This window comes from Chaetodon trifascialis, chromosome 19, assembly GCF_039877785.1.
Source record: "Chaetodon trifascialis isolate fChaTrf1 chromosome 19, fChaTrf1.hap1, whole genome shotgun sequence".
NCBI classification, from domain to species: domain Eukaryota; kingdom Metazoa; phylum Chordata; class Actinopteri; order Chaetodontiformes; family Chaetodontidae; genus Chaetodon; species Chaetodon trifascialis.
This window is the reverse complement of record NC_092074.1, coordinates 2,142,362-2,167,697: the sequence shown is the minus strand read 5'-3', so window position 1 is coordinate 2,167,697 and position 25,336 is coordinate 2,142,362. Positions and strand designations below refer to the sequence as shown.

Genomic DNA, 25,336 nt, shown 5'->3' with positions numbered 1-25,336 from the left:
TCTAAACTGCAGTGTGATCTAAGAAAATAGCAAATGATGAAAAACAAGCCAAACTGGTTGTAAAAAAGTTGTTCTTTTAATAGTAAGACTGCTGGTGGCAGTGCGTGATTTCAAACTATATACACAACACACAATAATCAACATCTTCAAATCACAAACTACACACAATACAACCCATTTTAAAAGTTCATTTCAAAGTCCCACAGGGATTATTCAGACACCAAACGCCGATGTCATTTAATTTTTCAGCAAAATGTTCGGATAACTTTTAGACTTAAGAGTCCATAAATAAAACCATGCTATACACTATTCTATAAAAAAGACAAAAAAAATACAGACAATATTACAGCATAAGTCAAAACAACTGCTTTTTTCAATGACGGGATGTGTAAAAAACATTTCATATGTAGGGCACCGTCTGCAGCAGATTTTACTCATTCTAGTCCTGAGAATCTGCTTCTTAAAAACAACAAAAAGACAAATTAGTCATTTTTTTCCAATACCACTGTGGGCCGCATTTCCTGCAGCTGTTTCAACATAAGGTCAGTGACACCTGAAAAGGCCCTGTCAATAATTATTTTAACCTTACTAAGCGATTTCAAATTCTGACGGTTGCTGAACCTGACACAGGTGTCTTTGGTGTTCAGAATGGATGTTTTTCTCCATGTTTCTGGCACATCAACCTTCCTCGTCAAGTGATGTTCACATTTATTTGACTGTTCCAGGAACTTTAAGAAAGACATTTCAAATCCCATTGGTTTAAAAGAGGCCAGTGGAGCACTCTGCTCAGCCACCTCCTCCTGCACTATTGCTGGGCAAGAAGAGTCTGATTCATCATCCTGACTGTACACTACATCAACCTTAGTTGTACGTGGAATTTTTTTGCGCTTCACAATTTTTTCAATCAGTTTTCGTGGCCGTCCTCGTTTGCGTTTGAGCACCACAGAGCCATCAGAACTTTCATCATTTGACAATTTGCTGTCAAACAATGCAGCAGGGATTCCCACTGGGGCCCTTTTGCGTAGGACAGGCTTTGAATAGTCATATTCGCCTCTTTCCAAGCTGGGGTCTGCTGTCAACTCGTTGTCTGACAGATCAGAGGCATTGTCTGATTTGGAATCCTCACTCCTGATGGAGCGGCACTTCTGCCTGGGGAACTTTTTGCAAAATATGAAATGACTCCTTTGCTGTTCCAGGTACTTTTCTGACAGTCCATGTCCCATGTAATGTTTTAATATGCTCCGTTCTGATTTCATGACTGACTCACAACCTTTAATCATGCAGGGGTACTGTAGAGGAAATTTCTTAGTGCATATTGAAGATGCCTCCACTTTAGATTTCAAGGAAGGTTTTCCATATTTAGTCCAGTGATTTTTTGCTTTGCTTATTCTCTTTGTATCATTTCCCCTTTGTAGGATCTTTTTATTGCTCTCAATGTTTTCCTTCCCATTACTCGTCTTGGTAATTTGATAATGCAAAGTCTTAGAGTTGTGCTTCATCCCGTCTTTTATCCGTTGGTTCTTTAGTTTGGGTTGGTACAAGTCCTGATGCTTTTTCATGACATGTCTTAACAAGTTAGACTTTGTTGCATATGAACGGTCACAGCCTTCAATTTCACACCTGAAGGAGCCATTTAATTGTTCGGGTTTGGCCAACTTCATATCTTTATGGTGTTCTTTGACATGCCCTAAATAGTTCCTGAAAGCAGTGAAGGATGCAGTGCACCCTTGGTGGCCACAAACAAATTTGCCAAGCTTCATGCCAGACAAAAGAGTCCCAACCTTATCAAGATTGAATTCATGCAGCTGAACATAATGCTGCAAAAGGTTGGGAACTTCTTGGAAAACTCGGGAGCAGTCTTTGACTTGGCATCTAAACTCAGAAATTTGGGAGAGCTCTGCTTCTTGTTCCTCCTCGTTGTGGTCAATTACTTCATCCAGTCCCTCACTTTGGTCATGCTCTTTGTTCACCTCCAATGCTGACAAAGCAGACTGGTGGACAGCTCTGTAGTGGAGGATCAGATTGTGCTGGATGGTGAATGCTGCCACACAACCCTGATGAACGCAGCGATATGGTCGGTATGGACTCATGGAATCACCTGAGTTAGGCTTCTTCTCTTTTGTCTTCTTCGTAATCTCTACACTTGGCTTAACTATTGCCTGACTATTAACAGCAGATTGTTTATTGAGAGAGGGAGGCCCATTAGCCTGAGGCATGGCAGTTTGCAAAGAATGAATGACTGTGAAACTACCGTCATCTTGAAATTTCTGATTAATTATGCCCATGCTAGTGTGTGGTACAAATGCCTGTGATGGGCAATCGCTTTTTACTGCATCTTGGAGAGTATACAAATGTGTTCTGCTCTCCATTGATAAATGTATAGCCATTGTGGTTTGAGCCTGGTTTTGAATAGCAGCAGTTTTGGCCTGTCTGCGCTTCAAATCTAGATCTGCAATTTCTTTAGCAGATAATTTGTGAGCTGACTGGTAGTGGGTGCGAAGGTTTGAGTTACGAGTGAATGTTTTACTACATTTTTGACACTTGAAAGGAGCATATTGGCCATACTTTTTTTTAACCACATTCACCATCTCAAGTGTGTAGTTGTGAGTTTTAGACAGGTGTTTCCAAAGGGCTTCACTTGACATGGAACTAAATGTGCAGTTCTCATTTTCACATGCAAATGGCTTGATAAAGTTTGATGATTTTGAACAACTTTGTAAATCAACCTTTGCTGATTCTTTCTGGCTGTTAGTAGCATTGCCATTTTGTTTCATGGAAGCTGACATCTGATCAGATATTTGTCTAACCAAGTCAAGCCTTTCAAATGCACTTTGAATTTCTGTCATCCACTCTTGCTGGCTGGCAGATAACTGAGTAGGCTCAAAATCTGCATCATTTGACATGATGCCATTGGGGCTCAGTACCTCCTGCTGCGGGGTAGAGGTGTCTCTAAAACATGTAAAGCTCTGTGTGTTAAGTAGTTGTCCAATTTCCCCAGAGGATCCTGGAATGATTGCAGAGTTGTCTTGGATGACTTGTCCTTCACTTGTTGAGTCACTCTTTACATCACAAGACATTTGATGAAGTCCAGAATTATCAGAAGGACTGCATATTGGGCCGAAAGACATGGCATTATTTGAATTGGCATTAGTGTCAGTGTTGCTTGAATGACATAAGCTGTTTCTACGCTGAAAGTCGCCAGCCAAAATCTGCTCCCGCAGTCTCTTTTTAATATCTTGCTCAGTTATCTTCCTTTGTGTCTCAGCCTGCTTGCCATTTGTTGCTGGACTAAGCTGACTATCAGGTAACAGTGTTTGTGTCACCAGGTTTGGATCTGGATCTGGTGTCTGAATGGTTGTCTCAGAGTGATACCCTTCACTGTGGTTTGTGGGAACACTTCCAGGAACAGCAGTGGCGGGGTTTTCTGTGAGATTTTGAGAAAGAAGTGGGTCAGGGAATTCGCTTCCAGCAAATGTGTTGACACTTGGCTGAGGATAATGAGTTGCACTATATGAGTTGGTCTCACGCTTCAGCTGGACATTTTCTGTATGCTGTATGACTGAGCTCCCTGGCAAACGTTCACCAGCTCCATAGGGAACACAAAGGTTTTGGAACAATGGCTGGATAGCAGGCGTGTGCACGAAAAGATCGGACATGTTAGATTCAGCCATGATTTGTTTAAGAATGTCATCATTTGTCTCACCATTCCCATATACTGGGAAATTATTTTGTGGATAATCACCAGTATGGTAATCTTTTTGTGCTGATGAACCATTTTTTACGGACTGATGGGGCTTCTCCTGATAAACATCAGCAGGATTGTAAGACAACTGTGGCTGAGCGGTGCTAACCGTTTGCTCTGAATTGAGAAGGTCAAGAAATGATGCTGGCAGGTCTGTGTTCAGTTCTGACTCGTCGTATGGTTTACAGATTGCACGTTTTGACAAATGGCCTCCAAGGGATTTGGGACTATTAAATTCTCTAAAACACCTGCAACAAATAAATTTGCCATCCCTAAGAATAGCTGGCCATTTGGTCCTTTTGTTTCTTTTGGCTCGCTTTTGATTTTCAGAACCATTTTCAGAGATGACTGGGCCATTTCCAGGTTGGATGTTAGCATTTTTTTGGCTTGCACTGTCTGAAGAAGAGAATAAGGACTGCATATGATTTTCTATTTTATTTTTTTCTGAAGCCATGGAACCAGAGACCAAACTGCTTTGCATCTGTGATGTGTAAGGTGGAAGAAGGTCTTCAGCTTGTTGTGACACTTCCTTAGTACCATCCAGGTATGAGGGCAAAAGTGACTGGGGCCCATTTTCCATAAATGGTGACTCTCTGTTCATTGTTGATCCTATCATTGAGCAAGATGAGACATTAAGTGGTAGAGTGGCACTGGTAGAATCGACTTGTGGCATCACTTGCATGTTAGATGGATAAACCTGGGAAGAGCCACAGTTTTGATTCTGCTCCGTTCCAGGGGCTGAGTGCCAATTTTGACAACCTGGATTTGTATCCCTTTTGAGCTGAGAGAGAACAATGGGATTTAAAACATTTTCCATCACGTGCGAAGCACTCTGGTTGTGCGCAGATGAGGAATGGGAATGTTGGGTAGTATACTTTGTGCTTGTACCCATGTAAGTATAAGGAGGTGACTGGATAACATTCTGCCGCTGGGCACCATGAACTGGTAGTCTGTCAGCCTGGTGGTTCTGAAGTGAGGCAACTGAACTGAGATGTCTGGCAGATGACGTGCTTGGTGCTGGAGCATATGTTATCTTGATTTTAGTTCGAGTGACTTTCCATTGCTCATAAAAATCTGGGTGAACAGTTTTCATGTGCTTGGTAACACTTCTGTAGGAGCTGTAGTGCCTTGTACATGTTTCAAATGCACAGTGAAATCGCTCTCTCTGTCCTGGAAGGGGACCCATGCTAGTTGAGGCTGCCACAGAGTTCTCTGGTCTGTTCCCAGTTAGTGGCTGTGGAGTTACTGTTGGAGGAAGTGGTTGTGACATTGCTGGCTCTGTGGAGTTTTGGAGTGCTTTTACTGTTAACAGGTTACTACTACACATTGGCTCTTGCTGCCCTGGCAATGGTAAGTTGCATTCAGAGTTGTAACTCATTGATCCAGTATTTACATTATTGACAAATATGTGTGGCTGGCCTTGTGAGACATCTGTATTATAGTTGTGTGGCATGTTACATAAATTAGCTTCAAATGTAGGCACTGTTTGATTCTGTAGGGGTGGTCTCATATAATCAAAAGTATGACCACCAGAACCATCTCTGTGTCTATTAGTAGCAGAAAAGTGGGAATTCACAGGCTGAATCACAGAATTATTTGAACTCTGTGTATGACTGGTTGAGAAAGGTGTATTTTGTGGTTCAAGTTCGTCTCTGTATTGTCCCAAGGTCTCCAGAGGAGCTTCCGATGATTTCAGCAAACTCTTCATGGAGAGTGGCAGCCTTCCATGATCTGGACTAACATCATCTTCAGTGTTCCAGTTTTCTTGGGAATTCTCTTTTTTCATTGAAGTGTGGTTGGAAAGCATTTGTTCAATGAGTGAAGGGCCAGGCTTGATATTTGGTGAGATCTGTTCAGAAGATGGGGTTTCCTGTTCTTGGATGTCATGCTTTTCCTTGTGCAAATCTAGTTGCTGTTGTGAATGGAATACCTTACCACAGTCCACAACTTTACAAGTGAAAGTTTTATAATGTTGTGCCTCGTGGTCATAGAGTTTAAAGGCCTCATTGAAAATCTTTCCACAATTTGGGAACATACATCTAGCCTTAAAAACAGAATGTGTTTTCCTGTGTATAAGGAGTTCAGTGTTGGACAGAAAACTTGCCTTGCAGTTCAACTGTATGCAGATGTAAGGCTTCACACCACAGTGGACCTGTAAATGATCATTAAGATGGGTGACATTAACAAAGTGACGGCGGCAGTACTGGCAAACAACCTTTTTGCTCCGCATTTCAAGGAAAGTTTTAGCTTCCTCATTGTCCCCATGAGCTTTGACATGTGCAACAAGATTTTTGAAAAATTTGAAGCTCCTTCTGCATTTTCCAACAGGGCACATATTGTCCTCATTACTCTCCATGTTACACTTAGCCACTCTGGCCTGAACATTATGCATGAACCCACCATTTTGCCCTGTGGAGTCAGCATTTTCATAAAGATCATTCTCTGTCTTTGCCTTTAATGCCGCAATAACAGGGGCGGCTGTTTTAGGATTGGCCAATTTCTTGTTTGTCTTCATTGCATTCAGCCTTTCCTTGCATGACTGTTTAACATGTGATGTTACATGCGGAATCAGTAAGTCCTTTGAGGCAAAGGTTTGAGCACATATTGGGCAGCTGTATACTCCACCACTCAGATGAGTCTGCGCATGGCGTACAATCCTGTGGCCAAGAAACTCTTTGTCACACAGCACACAGTACTGCATATATGCCTGCCAGTTTCTGAACCTGGCAGATATGAAACCTTTTTCTCGCAGTTTCTTCATTTCTCTGTTTTTCTGTCTCCTGTCTGTTATATCTTTTAGCTCATAGGTGCCACTGACTAAGTGATCTGGGATATTCTTCAACTCATCCTGATTGGCCAAGTCTTCCTCTTCTTCAGGGCCCTCAGTATCATTCAGCAAGTCAATCGATGACACTATTGAAGCTTCTTCACCCATTAGTGCAAGACAATGACGCTTAAGTGTTTTCCAGTCCCAGAACTCCGGGTCAAAAGGCCATTGGGTTTTAAAAACCAACAGAAGCTCGCAGCGCAGTGAGTTGGGAACAGGCATACTCTCCTCCTCTAATTTTTGATCTGGTTCATTGTAAAGTGTCTCCACAGCATAGTATGAATCCACTGTGGGCTCCAAGAGGAACTCTGTCAGCTGGCAGGCTCGCTTGACTTCCAAGTCAGTGGGAAGCAAACATGAAATAGTTTTACACACAGTGGCTTTGGTGTTTCCATCACCAGATTCTATCCGCAGAGCCCTTATGCACATTTCAATGCACACTGGCAGTCCAACGCTGTCAATCTATGAAAAAAAGGAAGCCAAATATTTTAAAGCTGCCAAATATATGGAAGAAACTCACCTGGGACTTTCACAATTGTCGAAGTAAATACATTTTTGGGTTAGAGAAACATTTGAAATAATTTCTCACATCAATAAGTAAGTTAATCATTACTGAATCATTACTTTCATCATAATCATTATTATCTTACGCATTATACATAACAAAGCCACCACATACTTTTGAATAGATTAAAGGAGTGCTACACCCAGATTTTTTTCAATGTCATCAACTCACTATCTGTAGACATGAAAGGTGGCTTTGAAAAATGTATGCCTTTGCAACATACCATTCTCCTTTGCGGAGGGCAGCAACTGTGGTGTGCCTCATCCAACTTAAATCCATAGGCTCAGTATGTTCCAAATACTTACATCATTGTGAAATATGGCTAAATAAACTTGCATTTGTCTTGAGTTTTTTTCAGTGTGTTCCTTATGACCTATTGTTGGTGATAGATTTTTAGCATTAAAATAAATGAATAAATAAATAAAGAAAAAATAACAAATGCTAACCACGCTATTTGGGTGAACATTGACTCAAAACATAATAATGAAACAAAAAGACAATGAAAAAGATGATGATGAAACTATGAAACTGAAATTGTGTTGCCTTTAGAACACATTGTAAATTATATAAAGCTGACCATGGCTGCTGTTATCTATGCACACAAAACCACATTTTAAGCTTACGTGCATGGAGCATTTGATACAATAAAGATAGCTTTAAATTTCAAAGGCAAAGACAGGATACAATAAATGTACTGAGAAAACTATATGGGGGAGTGTAACAATACGTGATAATGAGTGTGATAATGAGAGTTAAAGGGTGATGATAATTTCTGCTTTTTAGTGGACAGTAGCTGACTGTTTACTGACCTCTGATTGGATGACCTTGATGAGGAACAGGATGTGGTACATGGTTTTGGAAAGTTGGGACATCTGGCGGCATCTGTCAAGGAATGCCTGGTCTGATGGTTCTAATCGCTTCAGCAGTTTGCTCCAAAACAAAGTGAGCTCCCTGATTTGAAAAAAGGGAATTCATTGCCCATTCATTTTCTGTTCAATATCTATTAATTCATCTAACACTGACCATTATCCTCTCAATATTATTCATTTATTAACAACATTCAATGACACAAACAAGTAATTTAAGAGCCCCACCAAATGACATACTGATCTTGTGCAGATTCATTATATACTTTTGGTTCATTTTACACTGAATGAACATATCCAGATCAATTCTGCATGAAACTTTTACCAAACTTTTCTTTTCAGTATGGCGTTTCTTCTCATCAGCATCATATCATATTTTACCTGACAAGCACAGGGGACTTAGCAATTTATAACTTATTTCACCGGCATTTATATTTGTTTGTGGAATGGCCATACAGCTTTGTTGATTTCATTTTAAGACAGGTGCAGATTCTGAATTGAATCATGCATTATCTGATCATTATTTGACCTGTCAAGGACAAAAGTTTTCCTTAGGGCTGGGTATATATTATATGTTTAGAATTTTACTGATTCTGATTCTGCTCATCACTTTGGTAGAATTTGCAAACTCAATTTACAGTGCAAAATCTCATGTCACTACAAGGGATGGGCATCTCAAGCATACTTTTTTTGATGACTATTTGCTCCCTCGTCCTCCTCACTCAAACAAAGGGTCCTTGTGACCTTCTGCACCACACTCTGTTGTGTTGATGTATGACAATCATGTAGACAGATCCTGGCAGATACTGTCGCCATGTCCTTGCAAATATGTGTCCTTTGTTTACAATAATAAAGGAAGGGGAAGAACCAAAATTAAAACTTTTTATGTGTATCCATTTCCTCGAATTTTGGATTCAGTTCTAATTTGGAACTGAATTTCAGTTCCAAACTCTTCTTTTCTTCCCTTCACAAAACAAGGAAACTCCATATAGATGCATTAATTGGGGTGGCTTGTGTTTTCTTACCAAGCACAGTATGTATCTCCTTGGAGAAGCTGCCTGGTCAGAAAGGCTGAGCATAAACTGAAAGCTGCCCTCTCATCTCCATCTGACTCCAGGTTACAGATCATCTCTAATGCATCGCTGCAGTCCACCTTTGAAAGCTGCACAGATAGATACCATGTATGCAGTAAGTTAAGTTAAAAGTTAGTTTCATCTTCCAGTATTTTAAGACTTAAGAGAAATCATAGTCTAACAAATTGTTTTAAGTGTAAGTCTGCCATCTTGTGGACAAGAAACCTATTACAAGTAAAGTCTAAATGATACACTCAGTGGAAGGCATAGCATAGACAGCACAAGAGTGAAGCTTCAGCAATGTGCACTGCACAATAATATTTTGTTATTAGAGGACCACTCAAGCCCAAACATTTGTAAACACAATGTTGCACTATTAAAATAGTATGCTTCATTCAAATAATATAATGCAAAGCTCTACTAGGTGGATCACATTCTTTTTGCATAAGTGAGAGTGAGAGTTTGCTTAGCAGTTTCTTATGAGTTTTCCAATCATACAAAAATGCAAGTCAGTAATCTCAATTATGTAGTTACACTTACCTCGTCCATCAGCTGATCCTGTTCTGAGGTAGCACAGAGGCAGACAAGGTACATCTGCTTGAAAGGTCCCTTCCCTTGGAAGGCAGGACACTGAAAACACGTCTTTGCCAGGAGTGCAGCCTTTCCCAGCTTATTCTCCTTCATCAGCTGCTTCACTCTCATCTCCAACAGGACCAGTCCCTCCTCGACCAGGAACTCCTCAACTGAAAATTGGTGGGAATATTCAGTGACATTTTATAAATTCTGTTTTAATTGTTGGTGCAACAGGAATGTACCCATCACTTAAAAGATATAGTGGAGATACTTCACACCATCATATTTTCTACTAAACAACCACCACAGTGCATCATCTGTTATCCTGCATACTGGATCAAATAACATTTCCCTGCAACAGTCGATCAAAATAAAACTGCATGACATGTCTCTGAGCAACACTGTTGTAGACTTTTTTATGTGTTGGATTATTTATGGCCCTTCAGCTGCTCCCTATTAGAGAGACAAAAAATTCTGTGGAATCTGACAGTTTCACCTATGGTGGAAACAAGTCTGCTGTGCACTGGGCCTGCCTTTTGTGGACAACTTTGCAGTTTTTTTGGGCTATACAGAAATGTTGGCAGAAATGGACTTTTAAAGTGTAGGGCAGGAATTATGCCACAATCAAATGTCACTGATGGCCTGGGGTATGGTTGTAATGCCCCTTCTGCCACAAGGCCAGTTGTGTCCTTAAAAGAAAGTTGTGAATTTCTTCACATAAAACTACATGCAACACAGTAAATAAAGAAACTCGGGTTTCCCAATGCCTCTGGCATCAGCTGGACATCAACTGCTCAGATTTCTGCCACTCTACAAAAGGTTTTGCCACAAAGTGTTAACTAACTACAACTGTACATAGGGTTTATAAGTAGTTGTGAGATCTAACTTGCCACTTATTTGTGTACAGCAGTGTTTCTCAACTCCGGGGTCTGAGGACTGGAGTTGAGAAACACTGGTGTACAGCATTCATTACTATTCAATGTCCGGTGATGTTGATAGGTATGCATCCTGTGTTACAATCCAAAAGGCTGCAGTAAACTCACTATTAATGTGTTCAGGGAATGCCACCAAATTTTTCCCTGATGCTACACAATGAATTAAACAGTGATATGAGTGTGTTTAATTGTTTAATCCAGACCGTATTATTTTGAGAAATCTGAATTTTTGAAATGGTTTGCCTCTTATTCCCACGGTTATCAACCACTAAAATAGCACAGCTAACCAATGGAGGCTGTGAAGCCCCCAAAATCTGTAACATTTCTATGGATTATATTGATGCTGAATTGACAAGAAGATTATTGACATATGGCACATTCTATCATGTGTTTCTAGAGTAATGTGTTTTTATGGATAAATAATAATAATATGTAATATGTTTGCCACATATTTTCCCCAGACAGTGCAGGAAGCTTGAGTTCAAATCAAATGCACACACAAAAAAACACAAGGTAACTGCTAAAGCATGAAAAGTCTGACATTCATTGATGTTACTGCTTTGATTAATGGTTTACAGTCTAGTGATGTGTGTGGCTGATCAGACTAATTATCAGCTAATTGTACTCAGTCTTTAAAGACAGGATGCAGTCAATGGTTGCCCTTTTTGCACATGCTTTTAACTACTTTCCTAAACATCACGTGCTTGATGGTGTTATTAATGACTTCTGGTGAAACTTGAAAACTCAGCACTCTTGTTGCCCTTTTTCAGCTTCCCTTTTTTAAGTAACATTAACATTTATTCACCCAGAAACAGCTAATATTTCCCTGTATGACCTCCTCTTTCTGTCAGCTGCTGTCTGTCTGCAGAAATTAGTAGTCTTATCTTGAGACAGTGTGAGTCAGTGTGTTTAATGCGTAAAAAGTGTTTTAGGTCATTTTTGTGTATTGTATAGCAACAATAAGGTGGCCACATTTAAAAAAACAAATCAGACAGCATTTTATGACAAAGTTAAAAATTCTGGCTAATTTTTTAATAAATTCAGTACTGATTTTCAATATACTGACTCCTGATTGTCAACGGGATACCATTTTGTCTTCATAATATAAAGAGTTACCAGTTCGTAAATGAGATCCGTTATTTGCTTACATTTGTAACCCGATTTTCTATGTAAGTCAAGTCATACATTCATATTATGTATATAAGTATGAACGATGCACAATGTGTTACAAATGGCGCCACGCGGGAACTGGGACGACCACATAGTATTTTTCCATGCCCACTACGTTAAGTAGTTCTTTTCCGGTTCATATGTACGAATATACGAGTATATCACAGAACAACAAAATATATGACTTGATGAAGTTGGAGATGTCGTAACCTTGGGACCTCCTGTATATAATTATCACTTACTGCTGTTGTACCATTGGTTTAAGCAATAAATTTTTGTTTATTAAAGGCCAAAGTGGCCTTGCCCTAAAAAATTACTTACATGCCTGCAAGTGATATTTATTTTATAAGTCAACCACACTCCAATTACCATTAACTGTTCACTTCTGTATAGTGTTCCCACTATTCATAGCACTGTACAACTGCCCAGGCAGAACTACAGAGCTAAGAGTGTTACACTAGTGAATCTTAGATGCATCAGTACTCAATCTCCTAATAATACTGCTTATCCAAACACATCTAATCTTTGTAAAGAAATTAAATCCTCTCTTATGTTAGTAGCTGTAGTCGGGGTACTGAACTCACTGTCATAGGCATAAGACATCTATCAACGATTGGATCTTCATCACTGACGTCTAGAAAGGCATCACCATACCTCTGTCTTCATTTATAAGGACTTCCTATCTAAGCTGCTATGATCTTTAAACATCAGTGTCTTCATAATTTTTTTCAGAAAACTGTTAGACACATCTGAAAACCAGCACAGGAGCTCACCTTGTTCAGTCTGAAGAGTTTCATTGGACATAAGGCCTTGCAAGATCCTGTTGGTCCAAACACCATCATACTGGCCCAAAGCAGACAGCAGGGACAGCTGAGTGATTCCATTCTCCTGCAGCTTACTGTAAACAAACTGTACACAAAAGGAAAACTCTATGACTTGAAGAAAGTTTGACTCTATTTAGTCAAGATGTTGGTAGTGTCTGGACTGCAAATGAAAAGCAAGTTTATGGAAAGTTAGTTACATTAAAGGCTGTGAACTCGGCATATGACAGAGTAAAGCCAGTTTGAAATCCTATTTCCTCACTTGAATCTAACAACAGTGTTGTTGTAGTACAAGTTGGACATTTTGAAAACTGACATATTTCAACTAGAAATTTTTAAAAGGACGAGTGCAATATTTACACACTCACTCAATCAATCACTTTCATACTGTGTAATCAAAGCAAATTTTGTAGTGGCCTGGCAATTTTTTGGCTGGCTTTACCTGCACAGATGACTTAAATTTCTTCCATAATACATCTGGAACATCCTTCTTCAGTGAGAGCAAAAGCTCCACAAAACTCCTGCAGAATGAACAAGGAAAAAACAAAAATGTGACTGATATTTGCCACAACTTTAAACACAAGTACAATAAGCTCTATATTTCATCTACTGTTAATCACATTTTAATGGCACTTACAGTGAAAGCCTCTCAACCACAAGAGGAACATTTTCACACTGCAGGGAGAGGTATGGAGAAGCCTGGGCGTAACTCAGCAGGGCGACTATGTACACTTCCACCAGCGGCAAAGGCTCCTCCTCTATCCTCCAACGGCCTGCATACTCCAGCAGTGTCTAGAGAGGGAACCACAATCATTCACTTACTAAACAGCAAGTTAGAGACCCTGTTTGTACTGACAACTTCTATCAACAGTGCGAAAATAAAAACATAAGGTTGGGTATTTAGCACAAGCAGAAATGCCCATCAGTGCAAGATATGAATGCCATCAATAGAAAGAGAATGTTCAGAGAAAAAAAAATGAAAGGACTGCATCAGAAGACTTATTTGACACTGCCAGATTCACTAAGGATGCTGGTAATATCACAGCTTATCACAATGAATATATTTTGATCAACCACTAAAACTCCAATCAAAGTCTGATCTTTTAACCAACAGTTTGTTTTATGGCCATGTTAGCAGTCACACAGGTGTTGAAATGCCCTACTGTGGTCTGATAGCGGGAGCATATAACACCAGTCTTGGCATCGCTTCACTGGCTTCCTGTTAATTTTAGAACAGTTTTTAAGGTTTTATTTCTTGTTTTTTAAGTTTTACATGGGTTGGCCCCACCTTATTTAGCAGACCTTATTCAGGTCCACAAACCTATTAAAGACCTGAGGTCGTCCAGTCAAGTGGTCCTGGAGGTCCCCAGATCCAGGCTCAGGACTAAAGGTGACCGAGCCTTTTCAGTGGCAGCCCCTAAACTTTGGAACAGCCTGCCGCTGGCCATTAGGGCTGCTCAGACTATGGAAACTTTTAAGTCCCAGCTGAAGTCCAATCTTTACTCAGTGGCTTTCAGTTCAGTTGGGCATTGGCTGGCTGCATATATATTGCCTTTCTTCATTTTATGTTCATGTATGTTGTTTTTGTAGTGCTTAGAAGTCTGTAGCACTTTGATCAACTTTGGTTGTTTTTAAATTTGCTATATAAATAAAATTGACCCTTACCTTGACCTTGATAAAGCACCAAAGGGAATGCAGAGAGTTCATACCTAAATCTTAATTGCAGCAAACACTGGATGTTGCAAACTATGAGTCAACTTTGCTAGACCAAAAAACGAATAAAAAATAAAATAATTAAACCATTGGGGAGGAAGAAACTGAAAAGTTCAAGTTTGGTGTAATGTTTTGGCTTGTTTAATCATTTTGGTCAAGAGTATTTGAAAATTCCTTGTTAACGTCAATTGGGCGTGGCAGAGCTATATCCTGGTTTAACTTAAACTTGCCATATACTGATGACTTGTTTAAACCTGATTCCCTGAGTTACTTAACTTAGTATTGTGTTGTTGTGTCAACAGGTTTCAGATGAACAAAGTGCTATAATAACCAACAAGAATGATGAGCAAAAGCACAAAGAACAAAAGCCAAATTATACAAAACTGCAACTTTCATTGTAAGAAAAGCCTGGATGTGGACCATTCTTAAAAGGTGCAGATGCCACAATTAAAAATACACAATGCAAAACCTTCTCTTGCAATCTCTGCTGCCTGTCCCCCCTGAAAACTTATTCCCCACTGTTTGGAGTCATGCCTCTTTACCACCTGTCAATGAGAGCACTAAGTCATCGAACACAATGAGCCCAATGTCTGACTATAAAATATGTTCACATGGTTACAGGCTGTCGTGGACAAAGAAGGTAATGGAAATTTATTACCAGTTGCAGGATTTTACACCAATGAATCAGGCTTTAACGTTCACTTTCACCAAAACAAAGTGCGGAGATAGGTCTGGCTATGTGAGACTAGGCTTTCACCATGCCCTCTCTGAAATGACCTGTTAATAGCCAAAACAAGAAGGTTGTAGGTTTGAACTGAGTTCAGACTTTCTGTGTAGAGTTGACATGTTCCTCCTGTGTCTGCACAGGTTTCCTACAGCTACTCTGGCAGCCTCCCACAATCCAAAGACTTGCAAGTTAATTGGGGACTTTTAATAGTTGTTGTGAATGTGGGCATGAATGGCTGGTTGTCTCCATGAACTGGTGACCTGTCCAGGCTGTACCCCACCTCTCGCCCAGTGTCAGCAGGGACTGGCTCTAGGCCCACCATGACCATCCAAAGGTCAGTGGTTCTATATGATGGATGGATGGATGGATGGGAATAACTGAATATTTCTTTATTTCATTTATCAGAAGGTTGGTGGTTCCATGCCTGGCCTCAACATGTCAAAGTTATCCTTGGGCAGGATACTGAACCTCAAACTGCTGCAGATGCTGTGCCATCAGTGTGTGAGAGTGTGAATGGTTAAAAAGCTTGCAGTGAGCTGGTGGCCTAGCCATCCTATGAATGTGAGTGAAAGGTTGAATGCTCTCTAGTGTTGTAAAAAGGGCTCATCAGACTAGAAAAGCGCTATATAAATACAGTCCATTTACCATAATAAATGATAAGTCAGATTGGGTTCATGTTTCAAACCAAACTAAAAAAACTAGGAAGTTTATAAAAGAAAAAAAAAAATCAATTTTTTGGATGTTTACATTTTTAGCATAAATTCAAAATATTCAAAATGGATACATAGTGATTAGATAAGCATTCCTTCATCATGATTTATTCTGCTGAAAGAAAAATAACAAAATCTGTTATTTTTCTTTCAGCAAGGTCAGCATAAATTTTCATTATGATGAGGATGCTACAAAGAGAATTGATTAGATCATTTCTCTTTCCTTGGTGGGAAAAAGAAATGTCTTAGTTTACATAAGTTATTCTGGGTACCTGGAGGAGAGAGACAGGGGGCATACTATGAAGCAAGTTCAAGAGCCAGGCTTTCTTTGTGTGTGCTGGCTTGAAAAAAACCTAAAATCCCTATCAGAGGTAATGGGTATCAAAACAGTGGTTATCAACTTTCTTTGTTGACCCAGGTTTTCTTCATCTGGCTTTTTGTGTGTTCTCATAAAAAGGGGCATTTGGTGGTTAATTGGCTCTTCTTCCAGACAAAATGGATTGTACGATCATACTTCAGTCAAGAGAAACAGGTTACTATAATGGAGCATCATGACAAATATATAACAATTGTTACAGCAAAATGCAAAACTGTTGCAATAAAGCTGCAAATAAGGCAAGAGAGGAATGCTGGCAGAAGATTGCTATTTCTGTAAATTGTAAAACTGATGTATTTATTTAGCCATTTCTAAGATGAAAACTGCACAGAATACTCAACCATTATTCTAAGGAGTTGCATTTGTGTCTGACACTGACTCTAAATGAAGGATCCATGGAAATCAAATTAGTTTTTGCGAAGTGAAATGAATTTTACTGATTGAATATTATCTGTGATAAACCAATAGACCAATAAATGTTGTAATCCATGCATAAAAACATAATCCAACATCATACATACAGTTTGTACTGCTATAATTACACAGTGCCGTTCAGAGAAATTAATAAGGATATAATATAGCACTCATTGAGAATATTGTCGGGAGAAGAATTTGTGAAAGGGCAGCACTTTTTATAGCAGATTTAAATATGAAACCCTGAATGCAAACTCCTCTGGAGCAGGTTAGGTATCCATCATAAATTACCATAGCGATCTAGCTAGGTTAAAAGTGAGACACCTTTGTGACATTTACAACTCTTGGTTTAGGCTCAACAACCTGTTTACACAGCATGCTTCTCAGATGTCACAACTCCAACACACACACTCATCATCTTCCACCCACAGCATCTCCCACTGAGCACTTTACTATCCTGTTTAATACTTGTATGGTCATGAAAAAATACAGACTGATCATAAAACGAACCCCAACTACATCATACAGTAAACCGTTACAAATCATAGTATCTTTTAACAGGCATTATCTGTAAATCTGCATTTTTTGGGGGGGAAATCTGCATACATATGGTGACGCAAAAGTGTGTGGAATCAGAGAATGTAAGGGACAGGCTCTGACAGATCGGAGCACACTTTTGCGTTTTTACCCTTTAGACGGGAACATGACGGTGGAGTGTTTTTCAGATTTCCACTCTGGAGGGGGGGTTTCACTGTTTTGCGTTTTTAAGCCCCAAAAAGGCCTTCGCCATCTAAACGAAAGGCACATCCGATAAATCATTTTGTTGTTTCACCCGCGAGCGTTGTCGTGTAAATGGGGCCTCAGTTAACTGTGTCTGTTATCTTGATTATCTGCTTTCCTTTCATTTTATTTGGCTAAAAAGTTGGTTAAATTAGTCAAATCTGATGGAGAAGGGAAAAGAAAAAGAACAAGGATGCTACTGGGAGAAACTAAACCACAATGCTAAGGATCAGTATTTGCATAAAGCAAGCACGATGAACAACATAGATCCATATGACTTGGCAGCCCAAGACTGGATTACAGACCCTCATGCACTACCTTCACTCACAGACCCAGACATTACAAACTCTCTTTGGACTAAGTGCATACACTTTTTGTGAGTTTAAAAGTTACAAATCCCTACTAGCTCATGAACAGTACTGAAGTGCCTGAGTGCAAGATCTGCTAATGCATAAGCCAGCAACCTGCAAGAGCACAGTCATACTCACAAAAGTAAGGTGCTTGTCCTGTTTTTAAACCAAACAAAAATTGCAAAACCTTCAGCTATACTATTATTTTATTGAATCATAGGCTATATTTACAAGCTTTTGGTATGGCACAAAATACACTTGTAGTTAAATGTTCTTTGTAATCAGTTTCTTCTTCAATAATTGACTGAATAAATTATTTGATATTCTTCTGTGTGTAGCTGTTGGCATAACAACACATTTGAGAAGTTGGTGTAACCTGTTCCCTGCATATAGGCCAGCACATCACTACAGTTACCTGCAACAAGGGACGTTTTCTGCCAGACCAAACCACCACAGAGACACACGTCAGAGGTGCAGGTTTGTAGCCTGATGTATTAGGACTACTTTGAGCTACAATGAACATTTGCAGCCTTTAGTTGTTGTACTTACACTGTAATATTGCAATGTATTTGTATTTGTAAGTAATACTTAATCTGTCACGTCTTTACAGATCATCTGAGGGACCCAATGAAGCTCAGGCATGCCTACACCCATCACAGAAGTAAATTAGGACCAATCAGAGGAGTAAGTTATTGCTTGGGAGGTGTTATGCCTCTGTCAAGTGACAGACAACACAGCGCCCAGCAGCTTCAGCAAAGTCTTGGTACCAACAACAAGTCAGGATGACCCCCCATCATATATTCCTATTTCACTGCATGTGAATAAAGTGCTTTATTTTTAAGGAGAGTTCTGGTCAATTTCGAATGTAGTAGTAAAAGTCCTGTGGTATTAAAGAAACATAACATGTTCTTCCACAAATGTTATGTATGAAAAACTTTCATTTAGGAGGGTCAAAAAAACAGTAGCTGCAGATACTTTGGTTAATGAGCAGTTTTTCAATTACATAAGCATGATACTTCATAAGATCAGTAACTCCTTCAGTTATGTTGACATGGTAAGGATAAAGTCTAGTCCAGGCAGTTTGCTGCCTTTTTATAATGTCACTGAGCTGATGAAACTAATGTGTAGTCAGGATAACACATGTGGACAATGGCTACTGTACTACTGATTACTCTTTTGACCAAAAATAAGTTCTTGACCAATGTTTCAAATTAGCTGTTGTTTCATATCATACTTTCCACCCCCAATTGCTGGAAATTACTCTGTTTATATTACATACTGTGCCACATGCACAAAGGTAGCTCCTCACAACAAATACTTTCTACTTCACTGGACTCTGTAGGTCATTACTCACAAATGTATCTGTACAGACAAACATAAAACAGTGTATACTTAGAGAGTTTAGGCATACATGCTAACCATGTTAGATCATGCGACAGAGATGTAAATAACGTTAGCATTTAGTGTTTACCTGAGGACAGCTGAGGTGTCCTCACAACATGGTAGTGTAAACAAAGTGAAGATGTCAGTTATCCAAACTTCAACACGATGTGACATCAAGTTCACATTTCCTAAAAACCATCCACAAGACTTAACTAGCATCATTTTTAGAGCTACACCTGTGTTCTGTAGCTTATATTATTTAACTGCCACAACACTTTAGTCTCATTTTGTACTGTTCCTGGAGTTGACAGTTGACACACGCACTACAATGGTAGTGGAGACGCTCGGTGCAGATTCACCCTGCCAGAGCTCTCATATGCTTAGACAACATGTTACACACTTCTCTGGGGCAACTGAAATGTGCTGAAGGCTTACCAATGGACAACGTTAAGGACTCCAAGGAAATAATTAATTTGTTTTGTATTGATTTTAGTATGCAACCATGCGTGCCTCTTCTTCAGCACGTCCACACAGGAAATTCATGGCGGTAAAAAAAACTCACAAACAGTGCTATTCTCCAGTGAAGTCCTATCAAATTCTCTACATTTCACGCAAGATAGTAAACTTGCTGCTGACAACAAAATTTGAGGCACTGGCTACAACGAAACCCTTTACGAAGTAAACCTACTTCGTTTTGCTAGCTGGGGGGCTACGAAACCCTCATAAGCGAAAAAATATTCTCATGTGCACGCGCATCCAGTCAAACATACAGAGCTAAAAGCTAACTAAATGCAGGTAGAACTGTTAAAGCTGATATGCTACTGAGTAACTGAGAATTGCTATCACGTCGAACCAAGCATAGACAGATGAGAACCAGTCAACGATATGTTACTAGTGTTAGATAAATATCTGATGGATTTTTTTTTTACGCCGATAAGACTAAGGTTAACTACCTCCTGCAGACACAGCTACCAGTTACTGTGTGCTAATAGCTAGATGAGCTAGCCATTTCAGTCTCAGTTCTGTTCGTACGCTCTAACGTTATTTCACAGATAACTTTAACACTGCACGTGTTTTTAATCTGTAACTGGTCAACGTACCAATTACAACTACCACTCTCATTCAATCATAATTCGGCTTGCAAATCAAACATTCCCCTGGATTATCCAGTAGCGCACCGTTATTACCAATGCTAGCTGGCTAGCTTCTTGACTTAATATGTGTGGAAAATAACTCACCCTACAAAACTCCTGGCAATACTCTGAAGACGACCGGGTTGGAGAGTCGCCGCTTTCTCTAACTACGACGTCTTGCAGTTGTTGCAACCGTTGTCTGAGTTCCCCAATCATTTCACTAATACCGTTCTCAGGACTACGGTCCTGCTCGGCCTCCTCGTCCGCCATCTTCACACCCAGCTCCAGCTCGTACCACTACCGCGTAGCGACGTATGCAGCGCAAAACGATGTTTACGTAGTGATGATGCAACTGCTGTCATGACTGCAGACGTCACACCAGAATGAGTGCAGAAGATTGATGATTGATAATACTTGAATCAACACGGTTGAAAAAGAGAGTTACACACATAATTCCAAACAATTCCACGCATCAGCAGCGGCTATATCTGCATCCATTTTCAGTCAATATTAATGAGTAATGTGCACTGATCAATGCGTTGCGATGACGACACCTACGTTAAATATAGCATGTTTTTCCTGGGGAGTGGCGGAGAGACTTTATAGATTTTATGCGAAAATTTTGGAGGGAAGGGGAACTGCTCTCACATAGCAGAATTCATTTACAACAGTGGTGGAAAGTGACGAATCAAGTGTTATACACAATATTGAGATACTTGAGTATTCTGTCTGCTACAGACAGAGGGAAATATTGTAGTTTTGACTCACTGCATTTAGAATTTGAGTTACTCTGCATATTCAGATTAAGAATACAAAATGTAATCAACTGATAAATTATAATGGAATATTATGGTACCATCAGGAATTAGCGATTAATTCCTGGCAACATTTCAGCTGTTTCCTCCATGTGTGACCACTGCTCAGGTCTGGTGGCAAGAAATCTTCCTAATAACAAAAGTAACAACACAGAATCAATCCATTTCACATTTTGCTTTAACATAGCTGAGATTTGCTGTAATTTAGATGAAGGGTTAGCCCAGAACACACATCCCAGGGAGCATACAGCAGAGTCCATGACTTGAGTTTGCAGGGATATACACTCATTGGCCACTATATTAGATACACATGCACAGACTAATGTAATCCAGTACAGTAGCTCAGCTGTAAATTCTGCTTTTATGTTGTCTATAATGGTCAGGGTTCTGTTTATGGTGTCATAGTGGTATTAATTCAGTTATATGTTTTAGCATCGAGGTGAGCTCTGAGCTGAGCTCCACCATATCCAGAGGTGTTTGTAATATTGTGCCCACCTCATGTATGTAAATAGGAGTATAAAAAAATTGAAACACCCATCAGTATAATGTAGTTCAGAACAACAACACCTTTAACTATGATCTCAGTAATAACAGATAATTGAATTTATGCATTTCTGACTGCCAACAAAAACTGAACTTTGTAAACTCCATAAAAGCAGAATTCATGGCAGCGCTGCTGAACACTTATCATCTCATGAAAGAGAGAGAAAAAAGTCTTATCTTGACATAATGCAAAGTTAAATGTCATCCAGAAAAATACTCAAGTGACACTGATCTAACAATCACTCACCAAAGTCTTTATGTGTAAGTGTAACTGTTTCATTATTCTTTTCATCAGTTTAATCAAAGTTGGACTTCCAACTCCACAGTAGAATTGTTCTATTTCCTTAGAGATATTCTATTTTGGGATGTTAACATTTCTTAACACACAGGGACTAATGAATGAGAGAAAGATCTCACTTTTGGTGACTCCAACTTCAGAGAAAGTTAGACTCATCAATATGAGATCTTTCTCACAGTTCTGTGACATTCTCATAAGTCTACTTACAGTGAGCACTGGACAATCTTGTTATTCTGCGTGTTCTTCTTCTTATTATTATTGATACAGTGGCTGGAAGCTTGCACACTTATGTTCTTCTCACTATTTATTATTCTTATTAGTGGGCAAGCTGAAGCTTGCACATTTATGTTCTTCCCACTATTAATTATTAGTGGGCAAGCTGAAGCTTGCACACTTATGTTCTTCCCACTATTTAGTGGGCAGGCTGGAAGCTTGCACACTTATGTTCTTCTCACTATTTATTATTCTTATTTGTGATACAGTGCTGAGCACTGAACACAGCAGGGGCTTCGCCTTATATTTCCAGCCAGAAACTTCATTCAACTTGTCAAATGTTCAACTTATATAGCAGAATTTTTCCACAATTCAACTCTTTGATATATTTTGTACTTTGTCAGTAGTTTTTTTTTTTTTTTCCACAATATTTTTAACACTGCAGTTGAGAGCGCCTGTCACGTGACCCGCGCTCTAGCTCCAGCTGTGTTCGCCAAATGTCTTTCAACCTCTTGTATTGCCCTCATTGTTCAACCTTCATGTACAATGTCTAAATAAAAACGTAGAGAAATTTGTCCTCTGTCACACTGTGTTGCTGTCATTTTGATATGACTTACCGTTTCTAAATAAATAGTTTCTGTCTGCAGACAGCGCCGACCAGAACCCATAGACAGCTGTGTGTAAGTGAGCTGTCGAAAACAGAGATGACGGGAGTTTTTAAATGGCGATATAATAAAACCCGTACTAGATATCAAAAACGTATTTCACCGGGCAACTCTGAAGTCTTTGTGACCCAGAAAATATTTCAATCATGTTTCTACATGAAAGTATGACGACGAAAGATTCTTATTTTTAGGCTGTGATCTACGCCGTTTATATTCATGTGTTCCTGGAAACAATGCATTTTTGTGAATTTCCCCGTGGGGATAAATAAAGTATCTATTCATCTGTGTGTGCATGTAACACATTGACGGTTTTTTTTTCCATAACATGAAGACGAAGTCATATTAATGCGCATTGTCGCGCACTGAGAGAGAGAGAGAGAGAGAGAGAGAGAGAGAGAGAGAGAGAGAGAGAGAGAGAGAGAGAGAGAGGGATAAGCTTCAGAGACAGAGAGGTAGGTGTCGCGTAGGTAGGTGTGTATGTGTGATTAGCGAGGTCTATCGAATAGAACGGCCGTACGTGTGCAGTTCATTTTTTCAGTGACACGTTCGTTGAACTTTGGTTCCTGAAAATACGTGGAAAAAAAGTTCGTTACTTGACGTCACTATGAACTCATTAATTCTGGTGTCTGTGAACGGCACGCTCCCTCGGTTTAACGTCGTTAAATAAACATCTTTTATTCTGAGAGTATTTTCTTTTGAAGGTAATGCCAGGAAAAGGAAGTTTTGTTTGGATGTGTGTAGCTTGACTACCTGAGTCGCAACGTCTAAGGAAAACTCCGTGAAAAGTATGTAGTTGGTGTTTTTGGGGGCTGTTTAACCGACAGTTTGTGCCTGAACATTATTCTGCATGTCTTCAGTGAAAACATGAGGACATTTCCACCCGAGGTGTGTATAGCAGACCCACTGAGCAGGCAACGTCCATGGACGTCCAAGACGAGTTGATATCCCATCCAGGCTATGATCTGGACGTCTATACGACATCCAGAATTAGTTGGTAAATGACATTGCTATTATACGTCCATCCTGACGTTCTGCTTGGCCATGATCTGGACGTGTATGGGACGTCAAGAATTAGTTGATAAATGACATTGGGATTGCACGTCCAGCCTGAGCCGGTTCTGGGCGTCTACAGAAAGCCAGAATGAGTTGCAAAAATACGTTTTAGTTGGCCATGATCTGGACGTCTATATGACATCCAGAATTAGTTGATAAATGACATTGCGATTGTATGTGCACCCTGACCCAGTTCTGGACGTCTATTAACAACCAAAATGAGATGCAAAAAGACGTTTTGCTTGACCATGTTTACGTACGTGACATCAAGAATAAGTTGATAAATAACATTGCGATTATAAGTCTAGCCTGACCCGGCTCTGGATGTCTACAGACAACCAGAATGAGTTGCAAAAAGACATACTGCTTGTCCATGATTTGGACGTGTATTGGACATCCAGAATTTGTTGATAAATGACATTGGGATTATACGTGCACCCCTTACCCAGTTCTGGACGTCTACAGACATCCAAAATGAGCTGCAAATGACAAGGCCGTGACCTGTATTGGACATCCAAAATTAATTGATAAATGACATTGCGACGACCAACCTGACCTGGTCTGGACGTCTACCAAAATAAGTTGCAAATAGACGCTCTGCCTTGGACATCCAGGATTAGGCCTATTTGATGAAATTGTCCTGTCAGCTGTTGCATCAGCATCTGACAATGATGATGATTTTGAAGTACTCCAAAACTAAACTAAATAATTTGGCTACCTTTATGAATAATAAAATGTATTTTGGCCATTTATGTGATTGTGAAGCTACTGTGGCTTATGTCATTTGAAACTCACCACATAGCCTAACACACTCACATGAATACATGTGCACACTATGTGTGGCATGGTGAAGAGGGCCCGGGCAGGCTCCAAATCACAGACTCCCGTGTTAGAGTCATGCCTCCTAACCATTTAGCCAAAGGGATATCTCCTTCGCCAAGTAGCCAGGGCAGGAGGCATAGTGATGGGACTCAACTGTCACATATGCATGGGTAAATTTGGAAAGGACGTCTTCATAAATGAGAATCTCACCAAAAACAACGCAGACATCGCCAGAAAAGCTCGTCAATTTGGGGAAGAGTCAACATAGCACTCATGGAAAGACTGTTTTGAAAACACTGTCAAGGTCACTGCCAGTTTGAACATCAATGGGAGATAACACACGAATACTGACTGAGACGGGTATAGGGCTGGGCGATATGGCTGAAAACTCTATTGCGATATAAGTGTTTTATATGGGTGATATTGATCGATAATTATTGATATTTTTTATGACCTATTTAAAATAAGGACCAGGAGAAAAGTACATTCAATTTAAACATTTTTATTTTAAATTGAACCTTCCTCTGATTGTAATCCCCTCAGCTATCAAGGCAGAAAGGAAAGGAAATGTCAACACAGCCATGGAAAACACTCAAATAATAAATGTAAAAAAAAGTGTAAAAATGTAAACAGAGAAAAACCTGAGAACTTTTTATTTCTGCAGGTTTAGTGCAGGAAGTTCACAAGCTGATTCACCTTCTGCTGAATAAAATGTTTTCAGATATGTGCAGTGTTTTGGAAACATAGCAGAAACTGAGGTAGACTTGAC

General features: G+C 39.7%; 1 protein-coding gene across 1 annotated transcript; it reads right to left on the bottom strand.

Moving 5' to 3' along the window:
* Positions 1-57: 57 nt before the first annotated feature.
* znf292b (zinc finger protein 292b) lies at positions 58-20,476 on the bottom strand. Its single transcript, XM_070987120.1, has 8 exons — positions 20,264-20,476; positions 13,210-13,364; positions 13,015-13,093; positions 12,525-12,660; positions 9,614-9,816; positions 9,026-9,162; positions 7,944-8,085; positions 58-7,031 (listed from the first exon to the last, which is right to left on the bottom strand). Exons 1-8 carry the CDS (start codon positions 20,426-20,428, stop codon positions 483-485), a joined length of 7,566 nt encoding a protein of 2,521 aa, XP_070843221.1. The 5' UTR covers positions 20,429-20,476; the 3' UTR covers positions 58-482.
* Positions 20,477-25,336: the final 4,860 nt, after the last annotated feature.